Source organism: Mustela putorius, unplaced genomic scaffold (assembly GCF_011764305.1).
Source record: "Mustela putorius furo isolate JIRA1106 unplaced genomic scaffold, ASM1176430v1.1 tig00537335_pilon_pilon_pilon, whole genome shotgun sequence".
Lineage (NCBI taxonomy): Eukaryota > Metazoa > Chordata > Mammalia > Carnivora > Mustelidae > Mustela > Mustela putorius.
Window position 1 is genome coordinate 1,349,671 of NW_025422457.1, and position 22,821 is coordinate 1,372,491.

At 46.6% G+C, this 22,821-nt stretch overlaps 1 protein-coding gene across 1 annotated transcript; it reads left to right on the forward strand.

The window, feature by feature from the left end:
- Positions 1-7,913: 7,913 nt before the first annotated feature.
- IER5 (immediate early response 5) lies at positions 7,914-10,076 on the forward strand. The gene has a single exon (XM_045074317.1). The coding sequence runs from the start codon at positions 8,151-8,153 to the stop codon at positions 9,114-9,116; it is 966 nt and encodes a 321-aa protein (XP_044930252.1). The 5' UTR covers positions 7,914-8,150; the 3' UTR covers positions 9,117-10,076.
- The last annotated feature ends 12,745 nt before the right edge of the window (positions 10,077-22,821 follow it).

Here is a 22,821-nt window from a genome sequence, read left to right on the forward strand (position 1 = left end):
CAGAAAAAGCAAACTTTCAAAAATCAACTTATTTCCTGTGGGAAGAAAATAGCTTTTACAGGGAAAAGGTGGAGCTTAGGGTCATGAATAATAATGAACTAAGATAAGATAAAATGTATTTGATGTGATATTTTGGTTAATAGGCTGCCAGAGTATTGTATGTGGAGTACTCTTTTTTTACCCTCTGCCTGGCTGTGTTTGAATACTTTAGCCTCAGATTTGGGGAGCCCATTAATAACTTGTTTATCAACTAGTTATTGATCTCTCAATATGTACATGGCAGTATTCATGGGTATAAAGGAGGAAAGATGCAAAGAAAGTATAATGTAGCATTTCCCAGCACTTGAATGTTATTGGGAAATGAGAAATATATCCATGCAGAAGTGAAATAAATACCGTGCAAGTAAATACAATACGAAACAAAAATAAAAAGGTTATCATAACAAGTGGTATTGTGGTTTTAAGTAACAAATGACTATTAGAGTATGTGTGCCCAAGTGAGTACACCTTAAATACCAGTGGGCATGGAAGGCTTCCTGGAGGAAGTGTGGTGCAGAATTTGGGCAAGAGGGGAAAGAGCATTCTGTTGAAGTAGAAGGTAGACATAATACTTTTGATTAGACTTGTCTAGCTGGGAAAGAGATGGGGCCTTTCTGTTGCTCAGGGAACTAGAAAGGTTAAAAAGGTTTGACTAGATTAATAGAATCTCAGAATTCTAGACCTGAAGTAATCCTAAAACAATCATCTAGTCGGCTGGTTCTCAAGCGTGACTGCACATTGTAATCACCTATGGAGTTTTAAAAAATTCCAGTGCCCGGGTCTCACTCCAGTTTCTGATTTAAGTCATCTGTGGCGAGGTCTGGGCGGCTCCGTATTTAAGGGCTCCCCAGGTGATTCTACTGTGCAGCCAGAGTTTGAGGGCCACTGATTTAGTCCAACTCCCCAATTTTATAAGATAAAGAACATGCACAGCTGGTGAGAAACCAGGCTCTATTCACCACTCCAGGCTGTTGTCTTTGACCGTGTATTGTGTGGTACTACAGAGACCGGGCCAGAGGGTTGGATTTTTGCCATAAGGGTCATGGGGAGCCACTGAAGGTTTTTGTGCAGGGAAAATGGCATGTTGGAAACAAAGGGTCCTGCAGCTTCCAGGTGGACATCAGAATCTGAAAAGGATAAACGTGCTCTAACCATGCGGGAGAATGGGGTTGTCCAAGTGAGTTTCTGAAATTTGTTTGCATGTTTGTGTTTTGAATTTTAGAATATTGTGATAACTTCTGTGTTCTCACATCAGATACGTAGAATTGTGTTTCACCACCTGTGTGGCTACTTCTCGGTTCTAGAAAGAATTTTCGTCTTGCCGATTGGCTGCGTTTTTTACCCTTTTCTTAGATTTTCTAAGAAACTAAGTGTTTTAACAACCATCTTAGTGTTTTATAGTTTACTTCCTTTTTACTTTATCTTCCCTCTCCTATCCCTCTTCTCCAATCAAGGACATTTGTTAATGGCTCACAGTATGCTCATGCATATTTATACGTCCACACCACCCTACCCTTTTATTACCGTGACTATTTTCCAACAGAAATATAAATTGAGGGGTGCCTGGGTGACTCAGTCGGTTGGGCATCTGACTTCTCAGATCATGATCTGGTTCACTGGCCAGCAGGGACCCTGCTTCTCTCTCTCCCTCTCTCTGTCAAATAGATAAATAAAATCTTAAAAACAAAGAAGAAATATAATTTGAGCCACCTATGTAAAAAAAAAAAAAACAGGTTACATTAATTTTAGTAATATAGTCTATTTAAGTCAGTATATCCAAAATCTAATAATTTCAGCATGTAACCATTCTAAAAATATGAATGAGACATTTTATGTTCTCTTTTCAATACTAAGCCTTTGAACTCTGCTCTGTATTTTATAATTGTAGCATTGATTCGGATGCTAAATTTTCAATCTTCAAGAATATTACTTAAGAAGGTTGTGTTTCAAAAAAAATGATTTTACCCTGTTTCAGTTTTTAGATTTAAAGTAAGTAAAATTTAAAATTCAGTTCCTCAATCACCCTAGCCCCATTGGTCCCATGGCTACTCCATGGATCAAGGCAGCCTAGCATTTCATATGGTAGTAGCTTTTCATTCTGTGTCTTGAGAGGGTGGAAGCCTCATTTTAATGAGTTTAAGTGCTCTATTTATGGAGGAATCTGTTCTCTAGGAGTTCTAAAGGAGGCAAGGTATGACAAAGATGATTATAAAAATAACCTAAGTTTCTCTGAACCAAGATATATAAATTAGGACAAGAAGGAGGGCTAATTTAGGAAAGGAAATGGGGAAGAGGGAAAAAAAGGCAGGTTTTGATGCCCACTCCTGGTCGAATGCTACTTGAAAAAAAGAAATTCTATAGTAGTCCAACAGCCAAAAGGGAGGGGAAAAAAAAAAGATGTAAGATATGGTAGAAGAGTGAGAGAGAAAAATTAATTAATTAAAAATTAATTTAAAATTTAATTTAAAAAGTAGCTTTGGGGGCACTTGGGTGGCTCAGTCGGTTAGGCATACGACGCTTGATTTCGGCTCAAGTCATGATTCTCCAGGTTGTAAGATCGAGCCCCATGTTGGGCTGCACGCTCAGCTTCAGATTCTCTCTCTCCCCACAACAACAACTGCTTGCGAGCTCACTCTCTCTCACATACACACAAATAAATAAATAGAACAACTGTGTCTCCTTGACAGAGCAAGAGGAGTATTGCCTACATAAAGTGCTAATAATGTATTTTTGTAGAATTTTCCCCTAAAGAACTCAGGATTTCATACAAATGACTATTCGCTTACGTAAGCAACTTTGACCCCTGACAATTTCTAAGTGGCCTCACGTGGCAAGGTAGGCTCCGTGCAGAGAACCTAATCCCAGCCCCCTTCCTCTCACTCTTCCTTACTTCAGTAAGTACTCCTTACTTACTTACAGAGTGGGCTATGGAGTGTATCATCTGTGGTGTGTTTGCCTTGTTCTTCTACAGACTAAACTTAATTTAAGACAATGTAAGCTCTGTAATCATCTGATAATAATCTTTAGTCTTCAAGCTATCATGCAAGAAACGGAGAACAACAAGAAATGAAGTCAACAGCTGAGGGCACGCAGGCCCTGCTCTTACAGGAATCCTCTAGCCGGAGCCCAGGAGCACCTGAGTGGGAACAGGTGTGGCCAACTCTCCTCGTGCTAACCTGCTCATGTGTGTCCAGGGGAGAGAATGGGGGTGGAAGGGTGGACCTGACACGTGGACACGCCCTGGCCACTTCTTCCAGAGCAGTTGCTTCCTGGGTCCTTGTACTGCTACCACTTTATTTTATTTTATTTTATTTTTTTAAAGATTTTATTTATTTATTTGACAGAGAGAAATTACAAGTACCTGAGAGGCAGGCAGAGAGAGAGAGAGAAGGAAGCAGGCTCCCTGCTGAGCAGAGAGCCCGATGCGGGACTCGATCCCAGGACCCTGAGATCATGACCTGAGCCGAAGGCAGCGGCTTAACCCACTGAGCCACCCAGGCGCCCCCCCCCCTTTTTTTTTTAAACTGAAAAAGTCTCAACAACTGATAATGGCAAATTCAAACTCAGTTACCTGCTTTCTAAAGCTCAGGAAATGTTCTAGATCTGTCTTTTAGTAGGGGGGAGGTAAAGCTTGCTGAGCATAGCGGATCAGTTCTCAAGGTTCCATTCTGTTGTTTCAGGATTCGAAGTCCTGATGATAGTAGTGACCTTGCTCAATTTCAAGTCAGTGGGCACTTCCCCAGCACCTACTCTGTGGTATTGTAGAAAAACCATGTACAATTCAACAAGCGCTAACTATGGGCACTGGTATAAAAAGAAAAATATCAGGAAAAAATAGACTCAGTAAGTGCTTCTATGGTGCTGGGAGCTGTTAGGTATTGTTACTTCCTTTTTCTTTTTTTTTTTTTAAGATTGATTTTATTTATTTGTTTATCAGAGAGAGAGCGAGAGCACAAGCAGAGGGAGCTGCAGGCAGAGAGAGAAGCAAGCTCCCTGCTGAGCAAGGAGCCTGATGTGGGATTCGATCCTAGGACCATGGGTTCATGACCTGAGCTGAGAGCACTTAATTGACTGAGCCACCCAGGTGTCCTAGTATTGTTATTTCCACTTTACACAATAGGCCACTGAGGCACAAAAAGGTTGAATAACTTGGGCATGACTTTCTCATTTCAGTTAGACTTGAAATAACTTTCCAAAAGTCACACAGCAAGTAAGTGGTGAAACAAGGTAACCTGGTCCCAGAACTCTGCACTCAAGCTTTAGAAGCCCATGGGTTTGCAGTTCAATCCTACCCTCTCCACCTATAGCTGCATGACTTGGGGGAAATTACTGGGCCTTTCAGAGTCCTAGTTTTGTGATTTACTTTCAGAACTTTATAAGGATGATAAATAATGTTTGGAAAGTGACTAGCACAGTACCTGATAGACAACATCATGATTAGAAATTCATTAAGCCAAGTGCATAATCGCCCAGTATACACTGATATGGCCTCCCCAGTTGTTAAAACATTGTAATGGTTCCATGCTGGTTGGCAGAATGTCTGCCCTAGGCCCCTGAGTGCACCCTTTCCTGGCCACTCGGCACCTCGTGCAGGAATCCGCCTTAAACCCTGGTGCCATAAGGGCCTCTAGGATTCTGTTCTGGTGGTTACTGCCTGCGTCATACATTTGTTAAATATTCCCACTATCTTCTGGCTACAAACATGAGATGGGCTCCTGCCTTCAGTGACCCGCACAATTTGAAAGGGACCCTGAACATGACCGGTGCGAAAGGAAAGCAGTGCTGAGACACCATGAATGCAGTGGCAGGGGTGAGACTCCCAGCTCATGTGGGGCAGCTTTACTGACTGCTTACTCTTTCAGTTCCCTGTTTGAGTGGGTGGTGACATCCCAGATCATCACCGTGGTTCCTTATGTTTCTTTCTTTTTTGTTTTTTAGTTCTTACCTCCTCTTAGTTTAGGCCTTCACGACCCTTTGCCTAGACTTTCACAAGAGTTTTATAATTGAGTGATCCTCTTTATAGTTCAGTTGTAAATTAAGTGTACTGACTGTTCTATAATCTATTCTGTGGTTCTCTTACTCAACAACCTTGGGTAGTTCCCTGTGGCTCCATGTCCTCATTGAGACGTTCATGACCCACTGTCATATAGCTCCAGCCCCTATTTCTAGCATTTACCACTTACTCTAGATGTCTGTCACATCTGCCAAATGATATGTTCCCTAAATCAAACTTTGTTGCTTCTGCCACTCAGAACTTGTGATCCTACCTCAGCGTTTTTCAACACCCTCTTCAAGCATAGCTTCTTTCTCTTATCTGTTTCTTCTCTCCTCATCCTCTTCTCCAAACCCTGGGTCTTGTGTGGGGTGATATTTTCTAATTAACATACACTGATAGCTTCTTATGTGCCAGCCTATTCTAAGAGTTTCACATGTGTTACCTTGTTTTATCCTCCCAAAAACTCCAGAGGTGGGGACTATCATCTCTATTTTAAGATAGAAAAGATGGGGGTCCCTGGGTGACTCAGTGGGTTAAGCCTCTGCCTTCAGCTCGGGTTATGATCTAAGGGCCCTGAGATCGGGCTCTCTGCTCGGCAGAAAGTCTGCTTCCCCCTCTCTCTCTGCCTGCCTCTCTGCCTACTTGTGACCTCTCTCTCTGTCAAATAAATTTTTTTTTTAAGTCTTTAAAAAAAGGGAGGGGAGGAAAAAGATGAAGGCACAGAGAGGTAAAATAACTTTCCAAAGGTCACACAGCAAGAAAAAGTGGAGCTAGAATTCCAACTCAGGAAGCTTCCCTTCAAAGCCTGCATTCTTAATCAGTGTTTTATAGTGACTAATAACTCTCAAAGAAAGATAAAATAGAAGAAATAATTTTCAAGTTATTACTCAAAGTATGTGTCTTGCTTCTGTAATTATTCATGTTACTATTTTATCTCCTTTATGCAAGCTGAAAATTCCTAGAGGGGAGGAACCCTGGGTCTCATGGCCTGGTGTCTCAATTACCATTAATAAGTTGTGGCTTAAGTTATGTTATTGAGCCATCACATCCTTTGGAGACCTCTTGACTTGAATTGGCCATTACCAAGCCCACTTTTCACTATTTCTCCCAACCAGATATCCCACTTGGCCAAACGCTGGTATAGGATCAGGCCAACTATTCCATGTGGAGTCTAAGAAAGCTTTGCTTAAGTTTATGATTCAGATTGTGGCCAAGAGTTATCACTTTTAAAAATTTTAATTCCAGTATAGTTAACATACAGTATTATATTAGTTTCAGGTGTACAATATAGGGATTCAACACTTCCATGTATCACCCAGTGCTCATCACAACAAATGCCCTCCTTTTTTTTTTTTTAAGATTTTATTTATTTATTTGAGGATGGTAGAGAGAGCAGGAGTGGGGAGGGGCAGAGGGAGAAGCAGACTCCTCACTGAGCGGGGAGCCCCATGATGTGGGCTCAATCCCAGGACCTTGAGAACGTGATAATGATAATGACCTGAGCCAAAGACAGACCCTTAACTGACTGAGCCACCCAGGAGGTATAGGTGCCCTCCTCAATCCCCATCACCTAGTTCACACATTCCCCCCACTCTGGTAACCATCAGTTTGTTCTCTACAGTTAAGAGTCTGTTTCTTGGTTTGTCTCTGTTTTTCCTTTGTTGCATTTCTTAAATTCCACATATGAGTGAAATCATCTGGTATCCGTCTTCCTCTGACTTATTTCACTTAGCATTACACTCTCTAGTTCCATCCATGTCATTGCAAATGGCAAGATTTCATTCTTTTTTATGGATGAATAATATTCCATTATGTGTATATATTACCCATTTATCTGTGGGTGGTGAGAGTTGTCATTTATCTTCTGCATAATAGAGTGGATGTGTATGTGATTTCTCCCTTTTAGAGTTGGAGAAACTAAGGTTCCCTGCAGTTCTTTACCCAGAATCATTGGCAGGTCTGCGCTGGAGCTTAGGTGAACGAACTCAGACTGACTCTCCAGGAACCCAGGCCAGGACTCTGGACAGCCCCTGTGGTGATTCTGCCCTAACGCCATGTACTAAGGATCCCTGGATGGACTAAGTTGATGACTGACCAGAAAAGTCTGGAATAGTCTTCCCCTGTATTTTTACCTTGACACAAAATAAAAGTATGACATCATGATGGGAACACAGGACTTCTCTATTTGTATTTTTAGAACTTGGTAGATTCTTCCATGGGTGAACGGATCAGCGCTTGTGTTGAGGAGAAATCTCTGAGGAGAACTTGTACCGCCTTTCATTGTAACCGATGGGATAAGTGTGTTTGAGAACGAGGCGACAGATGATGGCTTTAGTAGAGAACCAGTAATTTCGCAGCTCGTCACAATTCCTTAATAAACAGCCAAAAACTTAGGAGCTTTTAGAACCCCCTTTTCTTTCTTGGGGCGGGGGGGAGGGGGGGGAGTCGACCGATGCTAAGCGTGTGTGTGTGACTCCGGGAAGGCAAGGCACTCTGCTAAATATCTTGTGGTAATACTATTGATTACCCAGGGGTATACTCAGATGAAAGTTCGAGCGGGTTAGTTCCCTCTGGTTCTGGCTAGCCAGCCCACGAGCCATTAGAATCCTTAACTACACACCCCCCTCTAGCTCCGCCACCGCCCGGTCAGCCTCCGCCCCGTCACCCGCCCGCGGAGCACAAGCCCGGACCCGTCCGGCCAGCGCCGCTCGTCGTCGCCCCCTTTAAGAGCCTGCTCCGCGGGACTAACGTTCGAATGGCCCAGGCGCCCCTCCTCGGCCTCCGATTGGCCGCGCGCGGCGCACGAGGGCGCGCCGGCCTGCCCCGGAACGGTTGGCGGCCCGTCGCGATTGGCGGTCGAGGGGCGTATATAAGGCGCCGGGCGGCCGGGCTGCCCTCAGTTAGCGACCGGACGTGGGACTGAGCTGTTGTTTGTGGTGACTAGGACGCGGGGGGTCGCTGAGCGCGTCACCGGAGTCGTTTCTCTTCAGCCTTCGGGTATCGAGAGTCCAGCCCCGGACCGGACTTGTCGACGCCATCTCGTTTCCTCTCAGCTTCCGAACGTGAGCCGGGGACTCACCTCACCTCGGCGCCGGCCCCGCGAAGGGGAGGCAGGATGGAGTTCAAGCTGGAGGCTCACCGCATCGTCAGCATCTCCCTGGGCAAGATCTACAACTCGCGGGTCCAGCGCGGCGGCATCAAGCTGCACAAGAACCTGCTGGTCTCGCTGGTGCTGCGCAGCGCCCGCCAGGTCTACCTGAGTGACCCGTGCCCGGGCCTCTACCTGGCCGGTCCCGCGGGGAGCCCGGCGGTGTCGCCGCCGCAGCCCGGGGAACCGGCGGCCGGGCCGCCCGCGGGCTGGGGGGAGCCGCCCCCGCCGGCCGCCCGTGCAGCCTGGCCCGACGCCGAGCCGCGGCCGGAGCGCCTCGCTGGCCCCGCCGAGCCCGCGGCTCCGGTGACGGGCGCCGGGGACACTCCTCGGGGCGGAGAGGCGGAGGCGGCGGAAGCTGCCTGGCGCCGCGTGGAGGGACAGCGCGAGGCGGCGGAGGGAGGAGCCGGGGGCCCCGCCGGAGGCTCGGACGGCTTCCCCGAGGGGCCCCGTGGGGCGCGCCGTCCTTGCGGCTGCCCCCGGGGAACGGAGGACCGGCCGGGGCCACTGGGCGCGTGCCCCCGACTTGACTGCTGCTGCGCGCCGCGGCCCGCCGAGGACGAGCCCCCAGCACCGCCAGCGGTCGGTCCCCGGAAGCGCGGCGCGGCGGACGTGGGTGGCGGCCCCGGGGACTGCCCAGCGCCCGGTTCCAGCCCGAGGAAGAAGCCGCGCCGGAACTCGGAGGAGCAGCCGGGCGGGGCGGCGGCCGCGGCGGAGGAGGAGGAGGAGGAGATGGAGACCGGTAACGTGGCTAACCTCATTAGCATCTTCGGTTCCAGCTTCTCGGGACTCTTGCGGAAAAGCCCCGGGGGCCGGGAGGAAGCCGAGGGAGAGGAGAGCGGTCCGGAAGCCGCCGAGCCCGGGCAGATCTGCTGCGATAAGCCGGTGCTGAGAGACATTAACCCTTGGAGCACAGCCATCGTGGCCTTCTGAGCCCCCGGGACCCCGTCGGGAGGAGGTTGAGCAGCGGGGTGGCCTCGACGTGAGGCTTGGAGGACGGCCTAGGGACCGGAGGCGCTGAGCGCGGGGCGGAGACCGCGGGTGCTGCGGGGCAGCACGGACTGCCCTTGGGCTCGGCCCCGCTGCGCCAAGCCTGCCTGCGGTCTCCCCTGGAGACTTGGGCGTGTGAGGCTTGTCGCCGGCGGACGATCGTTCACTTTTGTGTAGTGTTATGTCTGTGTACGTCTGTTCGTCTCGTTAAGACTATTTCGTCCTTCTGGAATGCATCACCCCTTTCCCAGGGCTTAGGAGATTGGGGGCAGACAGGGACTTTCCTCTGCCGCCAGCACCGAGAAGGAAGCGGCTGAGAGCGCCGGCGCTGGGGAGTTCCCCTTTCGTACTCGGGGGAGGAAGGGACTTTACACACACCCCTCACATGAAAGCTAGCACCGCACCGGTGCCAGGAGTGGCATTTCCTTACAGGATTTCCTAAAACTAGAGGGATTTAGTCTGGGGTAGAGACTTGGATTCTTTCTCTCCCCCCACCCTCCCATCTCACTGAAAAACGTTTATACCCTGTGATTACTCGGGGAAAAGGGAATCTGAGCGGCCCTTGTCTTCCCCACAGGGAAAAAAAAAAGCTTGATGAACTTCACAGAAGAGTTCAAGCTTGGAAATATGGAGTTTATAGAGAATAGATATATTTTTAAAAGCTCTAGATCAGAACTACTACACAGTGCTTTTAAAAAGTGTTTAATGAGACAAAAGTTTACAGACAGAAGCCCTAAGTGGAAAGACGTTATGGTTTTGTAGATACGGTGACTCCAGTCTTTGTTGTATAAAGGTTGGGGGAGCTGACAAGGTTTTTGTACAGTATTTTCTCCTTCGTTGTATTGATTTTTGTATAAAAATGTAACTCTACGTGTTTAACACGTATTAAATATTTTGAAGCAACTTAATTGCCTCCTTGTCTGTAATCACCTGTCTGGGTTGGGAGAGAAGTGGGAGGAGGGGAACTATGCTTCGGCCTGGAAAAGTGTAGTTCTCAGTATCAGTCATGCACAGACTGGGGACATTGTTTGCTGACTTCACTAAAGACCAAGAGAGACCCCTTTACGGTTTCTCCCCTGGATGGGAGAATAGCTATTAGATACTAGTATCAGTGGCCGGCCAGTTTTTTGAAACCTGTCACTGCAACTGCTTTTTTAAAATGTCAGTTTAGCCCAATTTGATTTTGTACAGGCCAATCTAATGGTGTCTGTTATTAAGTAACTTTAGTGCCAACTTCTGAAGCCCTTCCTATATGCAAAAATGTTTTCATAACAACTACCTTTTAGTATCCTGTTTAAACTATATAACGGGTTATCTTTCAGTTTTGTTACTGAAATAAACTAACACATGAAGGAAGCTGATGAGGCTGACTTACCTACTTGGTCAGATCCACCCTGCAGTCCAGTGGATGTCAGGATGGAATTTTCAATGTTTTTTTTTTCTTTTATTGTTTTATCTGTAGAAAGTAAATGCATCAGTGAAAGGAAATTGCTTGTGTCGAATTAGATAAGGAAGGAGGGCTAGGCAAATTCAACTTAGCAAAACTTCCTGGTTTGCTCCTGGTGTTTGGGTCTTGGTAAACACTTAGGTGATGACAGCCAAATCATCCGTCAATTTTACTATAATCACTGCATTTAAGAGTGCTTTTTGTCTAAGGCAAATGCTGTGTTTGAAAGGTATTCATTAATCTATTTCAAAAGCAAATCAATTAGAAGGATATCTTAAAATATTGTTGCTAGTACTTTAAACGCTGGTATTGGTTTACAACAGCTTATAAATAAACAGGGTGTTTAAGAGATGAGACAAATTGAGGTTGGGCAAAGCTTTAAGTAAGGGTTATGACCTTACTTAGAGAAGGAGCAAATGAATGGTGCTTTGGTGTTCCTAAAGTCTTGATTATGTGAACTTCTGTCATAGCTGAGTAGGCCAGTGCTTTGACTTTTTGACAGATCTATTAGTGATTCATTAAGTATAAGAAACTTTCTGCTTTATGCTCTATCACCTTAATAGTATATTCTTAGAATTAAACCTTGTCTAATCAGTCTTATTAAAATTGACGTGTTTTTCTTTCAGAGATTAGCTACTTGAGTTCTGTTGTAGCCACAAGAGATCCATTTGAGTGCTGACTCTTTAAACTGAAGAAGGGGTCCAGGGCCTGAATTTTGCAAACATTTCCTATTGCTAGAAAGTAATTATGCTTGAGCAGCTATCTCAGTGCATTTTTATACTTGGAAGGAGGTAACATTTGGTGTGTTTAAGAGAGTTGATATATTTTGGATAAGACTAAAGTTCCTATTGATGTTTTCACGTTAAGATCAGCTACAGGACCATGTTTCTGTTTAATTTAGAGAATATAAATGGACATATTTGATAGGGAGACATAGCTTTGTAGGAAACCTGAAAACAGCATTGTTTTTGTTGTGGGATTGATGCAGAAGCAATGTAGTATAATGGTTAGAGCATGGGCTCTGGAGCCAGACTTCCTGGATTTGTATCTTGGCTCTGCTACTTATTAGCTGACGAACTCCAGATTACTTCCTTTTTCTCTGCCTCAGTTTTCCCAAATGTGAAATTGAGATAATTGGACCTACCTCAAAGGGCTGTGAAAATTAATGAGTTAATGCCCCTGAAATTCCTTAAAAAAGTGAACATAGTGAGCAGAATTCAGTTACCATTATTAACTTAGAAGTGATTTTGTGTATAAATCAGATATATTACTGTCAAAGAATTGTGTATATTTGTAAGAAAGGCGAGTAAGGGAGAATCTAAACTTAGCCTATCTGTGAATACTGGGTTCTTTTATTCTCTGAACACTTGGCAGTTACAAAGCCTAGTTGCATCAGCATGGTTTTGTTCTCTATGTCTCACACCGATTCTGACTTTCCTGATCGTATCAACTCTATTTTCAGGGAGGAGTAAGCAGGAGTGAAAAAACACTCATGGAGCAAAGATCTTGTTGACAAACAAATGCTTTCTGTGGGATGAGTAAAGAAAAAAAAATAGCCCATAGAGTTATTTTTAGCCTGAATTGCTTGGGCATAGAATGTTTCTTAAGCCATGTTAATTGATAGGTCCCGGAAAAGAGTCTTCCTAGTGCCAGGATAGGGTTATCACACACATCTAAATCAGATTCACTGTGACTAGAAATGAAGCTACAGCTGTAGTATCTAACCACTTGACCACTGGGAGGGACCCCTTCTCTTGATCAAATTAACCTTAGCTGTGGTCTAGGAAAAAAAAATTTTTTGAGTGCCATGTAAAAACTAGCTGTTAAAAGTGCTTAAAAAATTTTTTTTTTTTTTTGTTAGAGCACAAGCAGGGGAAGGGGCAGAGGGAGATGGGGAAGCAGACTACCGGCCAAACAGGGAGCCCAATACAGGGCTTGATCCCAGGTCTCTAGGATCATGACCCAAGCTGAAGGCAGAAACCCAACTGACTGAGCCACCAAGGTGTCCATTTAAAGTGCCTTTTGATGAATACTCCAAGAAGATCACATAGATGATGAATAAAGGTGATAAGCTTTAGTATAATGCTTCTTAACCATGTCACTTTAAACCTATCTTCCCTCTCAGAAATCATTGATTGTATTTGGGGAAAGGAACTTGAATGATGGAAAGCTTGAACTGCCCCTTCAGGTGACTGGATTTTCTCGAAGGCACTTACTAGAGTTAGAAGAACCCTTCTAACCCTATAGTTCATCACTGATTGGATTTGGGGAGGAGAAGTAGAAAGGAATGGGCTATTTAGCAACATTGGTAGAATTCTTCTCAGACTAAAGATACAGTAAATATTGGGAACGGTATTAATGACAAAACTGCTCTGTTTTATCACTGGATTAGACTCAGTCTCTTACCTCAACTTGCTAGGCACGACAACTCAGAGCCCGTGAGATAGGGTTGAAAGGCTAATACCCACTGCGACGTGGAGTTTGATGGACACTTATTTCCTTACACTTTTTTTAAAAAGTAGAGTTAGTTCAGTTCACTGAATAACCAAAGAACTTCTGATCTCTTGCCCTAAATATTCTTGTCCTGTTTGTGAATTTTTTATTCTTGTAGGCTTGCTTTTATCCCAGCAGTTACTGAAAGAAGACGAGAATGAAAAGAAACAGTGATCCCACCCTCCCGTGACTATGAAAGGATCCATTACTATTAGGTGCAGAACTCCGGTGGGAGTGAGGTCTGCTTCCCAGGATTCCTGGCACTCTTTCCAGTAATGAGCAGTTTGTTTCTCAGCCTTTGAACCATTATTCACATTTAAAATTCTACCCAGTGGAAAGCCTTGGGAGGAAAAATACAGTGGAAGCAGAATTGATGTTAGGAACCATTGTGATCTTAACTCATGTCCTTGGAGTTCTTTCCTAACAATTTCTGAGGGTATAGAGAAGAGAATGTGTGAGAGCAGAAAGTCTAAAAGGATACCCGCATCTAGTAGAATGCCTCCTTCCTGATCCAAACACAGTTTTTCCCAATGCCTGCCACCCACCCCTCCCCCAGCAGGAATGAGGATTTTAAAAATAAAACCCTTCTCCAGCTCTCTCTCAGAGGAATATAGCCCAAAGCGTCTTTGCTGGACTATATCCTGGGGTTTATCTCAGACATTTGGAATCTTACAAGCAGGGAGGAAGAAGCCTCCTGGGACTGCATTCCTAAGAGGGCCTCTCCCTCTCCCCTACTCTGCGGATCAGCAGCATCTTGCACTACTGAATGCTGCCTGCTGAGGGGCAGGTGAGTGAGTCCTGGCTGTCAGCTTCCCAATGCGGCAGGAGGAAGGGCTGATCTGGTCGCTGTCTCTGCAACGGAGCATCTTCAGCGGGTGATTCTCTTAAGGCCCCTGGTGCTTCTTTATAAATCTACTTACTTTATCAAATGAAGTTTTCTGGGTCCTGGTCACAAGAAGCCCCCATGCCTGTGTGATAAGCCACATCTCTATCTTAAAGAATGAAGGTAAGACCCAGCTTTCCCCTGTGTACCCATTTGGCACCAAGTCAGTCCTGGTCACCCTCTGCTTTCTCCCTATGAATTTGGGCCTTCCTAGTGCCAGGATTGGGGCCGCAGCCCGTCACTCTACTAGATGCCAGGGCAAGGCTCCCTTCAGTGTTTCTAGAACTCAGGGATGTGCCAAACGCCATGTGTTCCTACCTGCTGGTTTTCGCTTCATTCAGTCTCTCAAGTCTTGGGGCAGGGCAGCTCCCGGAAACTTGCTTTCTCTAAGGTAAAAGAAAACCATTCTTTTCCCTTGGCTCAAAGCACTGACGTTCGTCTCTGAGGGGCAGGATTTCCTTTGGTTACTCTCCATACTTGATCCCTTTCCTGGATCCCATTTGAGTTCTTCTCCAGGTTGATCCACATCTGCGTGGCTCGCTCCTTCTAGCCAGTCTCAGCATCACCCTGCCCTGTGGCACAGATACTTCCTTCAGTGCTGTAGTTTTCTTTCCGTTCTCTCTGGGTCCTAGTCCTCCCTCCACCCTCTCCTGAGGACACTCACATTCATTGTTTACCTGGGGAAGAGCTGTGATGGGGAATGCTACCCTCAGCTAAGATGCAGCAGAGTTGGGTTTCCTGACCTTGAGGCATGCAGAATCTCTGGAGACTCTATGCCCGAGATCAAGCCACAGCTGTGGTAGCTGGTCGCCCAATCCCGGTGCCTCACCAGACCCCCAATTCCATCATAATAGCAGGGGGTGGGTTTGGGAGTATCTGTCTAGAAACAGGAGCAGCTGCTGAAAAACAGTCTGGCTTGTGGCCAGATGAAGGGAAGGAGAGGCAAAGCCAGGGGAGCCCAAACTTGGGATTCACAGCATTTCCGCTCCCCCTTTCCTGGAACTGCATGTGCCGCTTTTTAGAACAGATAATGAATCACAGAGCTGCTCTGATGAAGACATCCAAAAGGGCCTCTTCCCCTTGTCTCCCCCATCCAGGTTTTGATTAATAGAAACTTTTTACAGTAGGTTACCAGCAATGGGAGTAGGGGAGTAGTTACAAGCCTGCTGGAATCCTGCAGCACTGGTGGCCGGTGGGGAGTGAGTGAGACCAGACCGTGGGAAGAGATCCTGTGGGCTGGGGTGGAGGGTGGAAGAGATCCTGTGGGCTGGGGTGGATTCCCCCTATTGCAGGGAATCCTCACGGAGTCAAGTTGTCCTGCTCAAAAAGTCTGCTGTGGGCCGAGTGAATCCAGGGCAGGAGCACCCCACCTACGTTTTTCTCCCCAGCTTTTCTCAAGCTGCACCCGTTTTCTTGAGACAATTTCCAAGTCCTATTTTTGGTTTGGAAAAGGGTGAAAGTGCCTTGGCATCTGCATTTATCAGCTTGCTCTCTGTGTGTAACCTACTTTAGAGACTGGAGTTGCTTTTATTTTTATGGCTATGGGAGAAATCCCTGAAAGCAAAAATTCAGTTTCAGAAGCTGAACTTAAGGGACATGGGACACTATGTTGAGGTGGTTATTACTCTATGATTTCTGTGGTTTTCTCCCCGCCCCCACCCCACCCCACCCCACCCCACCCGACCCCACTTCCTCTTCACAATGTCTTTTTAAAAGGTGCTTCTAATCTGCACAGCTAAGAACAGTTGTAAAGATGCCGTGTGGGGGAGATTCTGGCATGTGGGCTGGACCAGCTGTCTGCTTCCCAACCTTTGAGTCACCTCAGCGTCAGGCATCTGGCCTCCTAAACATGGAGCTTGCAGCTCCTTGAGGCTCCTGAACCTGCCTATGAGAGGAGACAGAAAGGGAGAGGTCTCCTATTTATCAGTCAGGAAAGAGTAATGAGGTCCAGAAAGTGAGTAGGTGGTCTTGAGCAGTCAGGTGAGAACCCAAACAGAGGCAGTGTTAGAATTCACACCAGACCAGTCCTTGGGACCCCTCTGAGCAAAGAAGTTGCAGACCAGAATCTAAAATGTGACTCACTCTTTGGAGAATCATTCATTTTTCTTGGTTTCTATTTATAGTCCCCCCCCCCCTCCAAAAAAAAAGAAAGAAAGAAAATAAAGGATCCACTTGCTTCACAATTGTGAGGTGGTTAAATTAAGGTTTGCAAAGCAAAGTTAGAAGATATAAACAAACCAGCCCTGGGTCCTATCAATCAAGTGTTCATAGGAACACCCAGAAGTAATTCATCAATGGGGAACACGGAGATGCAAACAATAGCATCCTGGTTCTCAAGTTGGATTAATTTCCAGATGAGCTACAAAAACAACGCAGGAAAACCCCCAGGAAACCTGACAGTTAGTCAAATGTGATCTAGCCCCTTGCTTCTCCAAGTACTGTCTGTGGACCAGCCACATGGGTATCAGCTGGGAGTTTACCAGAAATGCAGACTCTCAGGCCCTACACCAGTCCTACTGAATCTGCATTTTAACAAGGTCCCCAGGTGATTCGTCTGCATATTAACATCTAAAAAGGAGATCTTTCCACCAATCTCTGGGTCAAGTGGAAACTTCTCACCTTGAGGTCACTCAGGCCTAGGTTCCCAAAACTATTCTTTCCCTCTAGATGCCTCCTGCCATATGGTATTGCCTGAGGGCTTGTGGGGGTGGGGAGGCTTTTCAAAGGGGCTGTGGGGACGTGGCCAACTTTAGGGTTGATTCTTAGAGCCGAGAGCATAAAGAAACTCTCCAAGGGTACCTGGGTGGCTCAGTGGATTAAGCTCAGGTCATGATCTCAGGGTCCTATGATCAAGCCCCACATCCGGCTCTCTGCTCAGCAGGAAGCCTGCTTCCCTCTCTGTCCGCTTGTGATCTCTCTCTCTCTCTCTCTCTCTGTCAAGTAAATAAATAAAATCTTAAAAAAGGGAAAGAAGGAAAAGAGAAGAAACTCTCCGAGCTAGAGAGAAGGGCCAGAGCAATAAAAGGGAAGCCTAGAGGTAGGAGCCGGAGGAGGAAGAGGACCACCGCCAGCAGGAACAGTTTGCCGAGAGGGAAGTCAAGGAAAACAAGAGCAAAGAAAAGGTCCTCGAGCCAAAGATGGTTACGGTGAATTTTGAGAGCGGTTCTGGTAGAACATGGGAGGCAAAAAATCCAAATACAAAGTTGTAGAGTGAAGGATGTGGAGGCTCTGGCTGCCCCCAACACTTTGGCATAAAAGGCAAAAGAGAACCAGGATGACAGCTAGAGAGGTCAGTTGAAAGGGCCTTGTCTTAGGACCGAACCAACCAGAAACAACCAAACCGAGGGGAATGGGGCTTGAATACCTAAACTGCTTAAGTATGCGTCCCTTATCAGAAGGAATAAACACTTTCTTCTCCTTCTCCTGTCAAATAAAAGGAGACTGGAGACACTAATAAATCACTCTAGGGACCTTGTTAGTATCCGCAGCCAGCACTCTCTTCCTCATTCTCAGCCCACGAAGACTCGCAGCTTGAAACTCCAGCATACCGGTTGGCAAGGTTAACACACGCGAGAGGATTCTGGAGGATAAAGGATCACTCTCCCAGACCCCAGCGACGCCTGCTACTCATCTAAAGTTCTCTATTTCTGATGCTTCATCCTCTTTACATATCAAAACATCAGAAAGCAGGCATGTTTTAGGAGGAAAGCAGAAGTTGGGGCTCTTGACAGCAGAAACACACACACACACACACACACACACACACACAACCTGGTAATCTGTTCTCATTTGGAAAGCCAGTAATGAATGAGCGTGGTTTTTCCTGGGTAAAAATGTTCTCTTCCTTCCCTCCCAAGCAAGTCTGACCTCATCTGTCATTTTCAGTGTTATGGAGGATTAGTCTGAGGCTGAGAACAGGTTGAGACATGCCCCACAAAGGGGCTCCAGATCCTGAGAGAAGCGGGAGGGAAGCTGAGCAGTTTTAGGCCTCTCAAGGCAACGATGAGAATCGGGAGTGGGAGAGGAGAGGGGTGGACGGATGGGGAAGGCAAGAGAGACAGATGTCTGTGGTGATTTCAAAAGAAACACCAGACTAAAATAAACTTCGAGTCAGAAAACAGGACGAATGCGAGAAGACGAAAAGGTAATGGACTGAGAACCGCAGTGTGTTTGTGAAAACACAGCCCCATCCAGATGGAGGAACAGCATTATCCCCCCAGCAAAGTCTTCTGGAAGGGGGCGGAGGAGTTGCAAAATAGCTAATAGCTCTACGTGGTAGCGGGATCATTGGCTGCGAAAGCTATGAAAGTCACAAAGCGACATTGTTGTTGGACCTCCGTCCCAATTTCTGGAAGGGTGACAGGAGGCCCTGGTCCATGCAGTCTTGGCCTGCCTAGACTGTCAACCCAGAGCTCAAAATTCCTTCAGTCTATTTGCTTTCTATCCTCATTAGCTGAAGCTATTTCTAAAAACAAACAGATCATCTCCTCTCGCAGATTCCCTGGTGGCCCTTTCCCCACTGCTGTCTGCCCCCAAGGCCTTCCCCTCACTTCTATGTGCTGCTTAGACTCAAGTTCTGTCTCAGACGCCAGGGCTGCGGACTTCGCTTCACCTCCCTCCTTTGCCAAGACATCCAAACACTTGCTAAAGCTTAGAGCATCACCTCCAAAGCCAGGCTCATTTCCATTCCTCCTTCTCACTGCCACCTTCTTCCTTCCTTACTTCAAGCCCTTTATGACTTCAGTCTCATCTCCCTCTTTCTCCCAACACCTCCCCCACCCCCGCCCCAACCTGGTAACTAAGAGATTACTCATCTGACAATGTCGTTTTGGTGTTGTGATCAGTCTCTGACTCAGAAGCCTCAAATGACTTTCCATATTCTCTATGAACTCCTCTGCCTGCCATTCAGCTTTTTCAGTCAACCATCATTTATTGTCTACTCCGCACCAGGCGCTGAGTACAAAGTTGAGTTAAGAAATTGATATCTAGTGAGGAGATCAGCAGAAAACTCATTACAATTCAGGCTCGATACTACGATATTGCAGAAATATTGATGAGGGGTGTTTAACCCCGACAGAGAGGGTCAGGGAAGGAGTCCTGGGACGAGATGGTTATTTCTATGCTGATTTTCAAAAGGCTAGTTGGAGTTAGCTAAATGGGAAGTGAGTGGAAAAACATTCCAGGCAGACCCAGGTGCATGTGCAAAGGCCCTGAGGCCAGAGAGCTGATAGTATCAGGATATCACAAATGCTTTATTCTGGCTGGAGCATGGCTAGGGAGAGGGACAGGGTCCCAAGGATTAGGCGAAATCAGACTATAAAAGGTTAGGCATTCCATAGGAGGGTTTTGGTTTCATCTGGAAATTTAGGGGCGAGGGGAGGGAGTCTTTTGAGCAGATTTACACTTAGATCCATCATTGCCTATAGTGTGGAGACAGGACTAGGAGTGGCAGAAGAGGAAAGACTGGAGACAGGCTAAGGCAGGGGCCAGTAGGGGCTGTTGAGTGAACCACATGGGGAATCTCTGGGGCCAACAGCAGCAGTGGCAATTCACCTGAGGTACCTATTATACACTGTTATGTACATGTTTGTTAATTTTCCAAAATTCCTTACCTCTCCCTTCCTCACTGGATTATAAATATTTGAAGGATAAACGCTGGAACTTACTGGATCCTAATCTTTTTTTTTTTTTTAATTTAAAGATTATTTATTTATTTATTAGAGAGAGAGAGATAGAGCACAAGCAGGTGCTTGTGGGAGGGAGAGGGAGAAGCAGGCTCCCCATTAGCAGGGAGCCCGATGCAGGACTCCATCCCAGGACCCTGGGATCATGACCAGAGCCAAAAACAGACGCTTACCCGCTTACCTGACTGAGCCACCCGGGCGCCCCACCAGGTCTTAATCTTATCCATGTGAGAGCCTTTCTGTGTCTGGATCCGCAATGATAGCAGCTGAGCCAGAGAAAGTTAAGAAGTGGGGTGAGGGGGAACTAGCCTAGAGGCAGTAGGCAGGAGAGAGCTCGCAGCCAAAAGAGAGAAAGGAATGTGAGGTTTCTTTTGGTCCGACCCCACATTTCCTGCAGCCCAGCTGGGATCCCCCTCCAGTTTCTGAGAAGCAAATTCTGAATCACCTCTTTCTTCCTAAATTCTCTTTCCCCCAAAGGATTCAGAGACTCTAAGGGGTATTGAAATGGGGAGGGTAGAAGAACCATCTGATGCTTTCCCCTTCTCACAAGGTAGACAAAGAGCAGTGATGTTGACAATGGCCAAGCTGGGCAAAATGTAGCCAGAACCGAGCCCTCTGCCTCCCAGCCCTGGAGCCTCGCTTCCAGTGAGGGTGGAATTTCACTTGGAAGGTGGGCAGAGGGTGGTGAAGTTAGTCTTGAGAAGCTGGGTGGGAGGCAGCCTTGAAGGAAGGCAGCGTCCTCTTAGGCAGTGAATAGAATCTAATCATTTAAGGCACTCCTCTGGTTACAGGCTGTCCTGTAGGTAATTGCTTGTTTATTCCCTCCTACTTCTTAGAGGCTGTCGGACTCCTGCTGCTCTGGGAGTTGTGGGCTTACTGAACACCCCCCTTTACTCTCACCTTCTCCACTGCACCGAACCCATTGGGAAGGAACAAAGACCAGAGTTCAAGTTCTAATGAGGTCTCCAGTGAGGTAGAGGTGATCGTCTTCGTTTGGTCCCAGGCAGAGAGAGGTATTGAAATCCCAGAACCAGCCCTTAAATTGGCTGTTGGCCTGGTGCTCAGAATGAGTACCCCAGGGATGTGGGCATGCCTGGTTACAGGCTTTCTGGGACAGGGGCTTGAAGTGCAAGCAGTCCTCCTGGGCTCATTTCTTCCCCACCAACGACAGTTCCTTCCCCGGGGAGCGCATTTGAGTGCTGTGATTTAGGAAATCCTTGGAAGTCAGAGTGGATTAAAGACATGATAAACACAAAAATGCAACCAGTACTCCTAAAGAAACCAGAGGAAGATAAGTGACCCGTTGTACCTGGCTATATACGTGGTAAGAATTTGGGCTTGTTTCCAAAAAGTGACAGAGAGATGATAGTCCCCTCAATAACTAGGGTCTTTATCTGCATTTCCATTGCGAGGAAGGATCATGAACTGGTTTAAGTAGGACTCTGAGCCTCTGGAGATCTGTTATTCTGTGTAATCCATTGCCACCTTGCTAGGAAAAGCTGTATCTTCTTCTAATTAAAGCACATTATCACTTGTTTACAAACGGTGAGGGCTACAATAGACTAACCCTTAGGAGATCACAGGTCAAACAAACACACAAAGATAACTTACTACGGGATGTCAATAAGAACCTAACTGAAGAGTTAATCATTGCTTCTCTTTAGGGTTATTAGGTCCTTAAGGACTCTCTTCTGTTCCAGTTCGGTTCTCCCCTTTGGCCAGGGCCCCAGGGAGGCAATCAGAGTCCTTAGGTAGAAGGAAGAGCAGCATCTCCAGTGGCATCTGAAGCATCTCTGCCCCTTCCTTCCCTCCACTCTACCCTGCTGTCAGCAATCCTTGGGGCTCCCCCAATTGCCAGTGTTTTGCCAAGATTCCCCTGTCTGGACCACTTTCCCCATATACCTGCCGGGGCAAAGAATTTTCGCAGACGCTTCTCCTTGCTATAATTATTGGTTCACATGTTTCTTTTCCCGACCGGACTGTGCCCTCCCCACCTCAAAATCGCGTTCATCTTTTAGCCCCCAAACCTAGCTCAGAACCTAGCACGCGGTTAGCACTTTCCGGGAGCCCACGGGATGCTCTCCTGGGAGACTCAAGTCTGGGTTCAGCCCTTCCCGTTCTGTATGACTTTCCGCAAGTCATTTCATCGTTCTGAGTTTTAGCTTCTTCGTTTTAAAATAAATCCTGCCAATTCCAACTCACACGGTTACGAATTAAAAATGAGACAAGTGTGGAAGCGCTGAACAAAACGCCAGGTGGTGGAGGTGGTAGGAGGGGCGCTGGGCTCCAAGAGCACACATACTTGTCTCAGTTGGCTCCGGCGGCCATAACAAAATACCACAGACGGGGGGAGGGGGGACTTAAACAAAAGAAATTTATTTTCTCACAGTTTTGGAGGATGGAAGTCTGAGATCAGGGTGCCAGCACAGTTGGGTTCTAGTGAGGGCTCCCTTCCTGGCTTGCAGATGGCTGCTTTGTCATTGTGTCCTCACGTGGTAGTGGTGGGCTTGATCTCTCTTTGCTTCTTCTTCTAGGACCACGGCCCTGTTGAACTCACTTAACCTTGACTTACCTCTCCTAAAGACCCTGTCTCCAGATAGAGTCACGCTGCGAGTTAGGGCTTCAACGTCCGCATGGAGGGAAATGCCAACAGGGACACAATGCAGTCCGCAGTAATGTGAAAGGCGACTCAACAGCACACAGAGCCCTTCAGTCCTGCCTCCACGGTCCCCCAGCTTGCAGATCTGGTCTCCTCCTGAGTCCAGGCACCCTGTTGTCTTGCTTTCTGGACCATAGATGGTCTCTCTAGTCCACTATCAACATTTATTCTTTTAGAATTCCATGTCTCTTATTGGGGCTGCTCTTTGGGCTTGAGTTTTGGTTCCTACCCTTGGAGCGTTTAGTAGTTGAAGCTGTCTTTTAGGCAAAGAGGTAAAAAGGAAGTCCTCTTGCCAAATTAAGTCAACGACCCAGGAGTGGTCCTACAAAAAATACCCGAGTTTCTGACTTAATTTCTCGCCCTGTTCAGAGGAGACTGGAAGGAGGTAGTCTGTATCCTACTAGGCTATTTGGAGAAATAACCAGCAAAATCTTGGGATAGCACTTTGCAGCTACAGTATGTGAACCAGTTTATAGATGTCC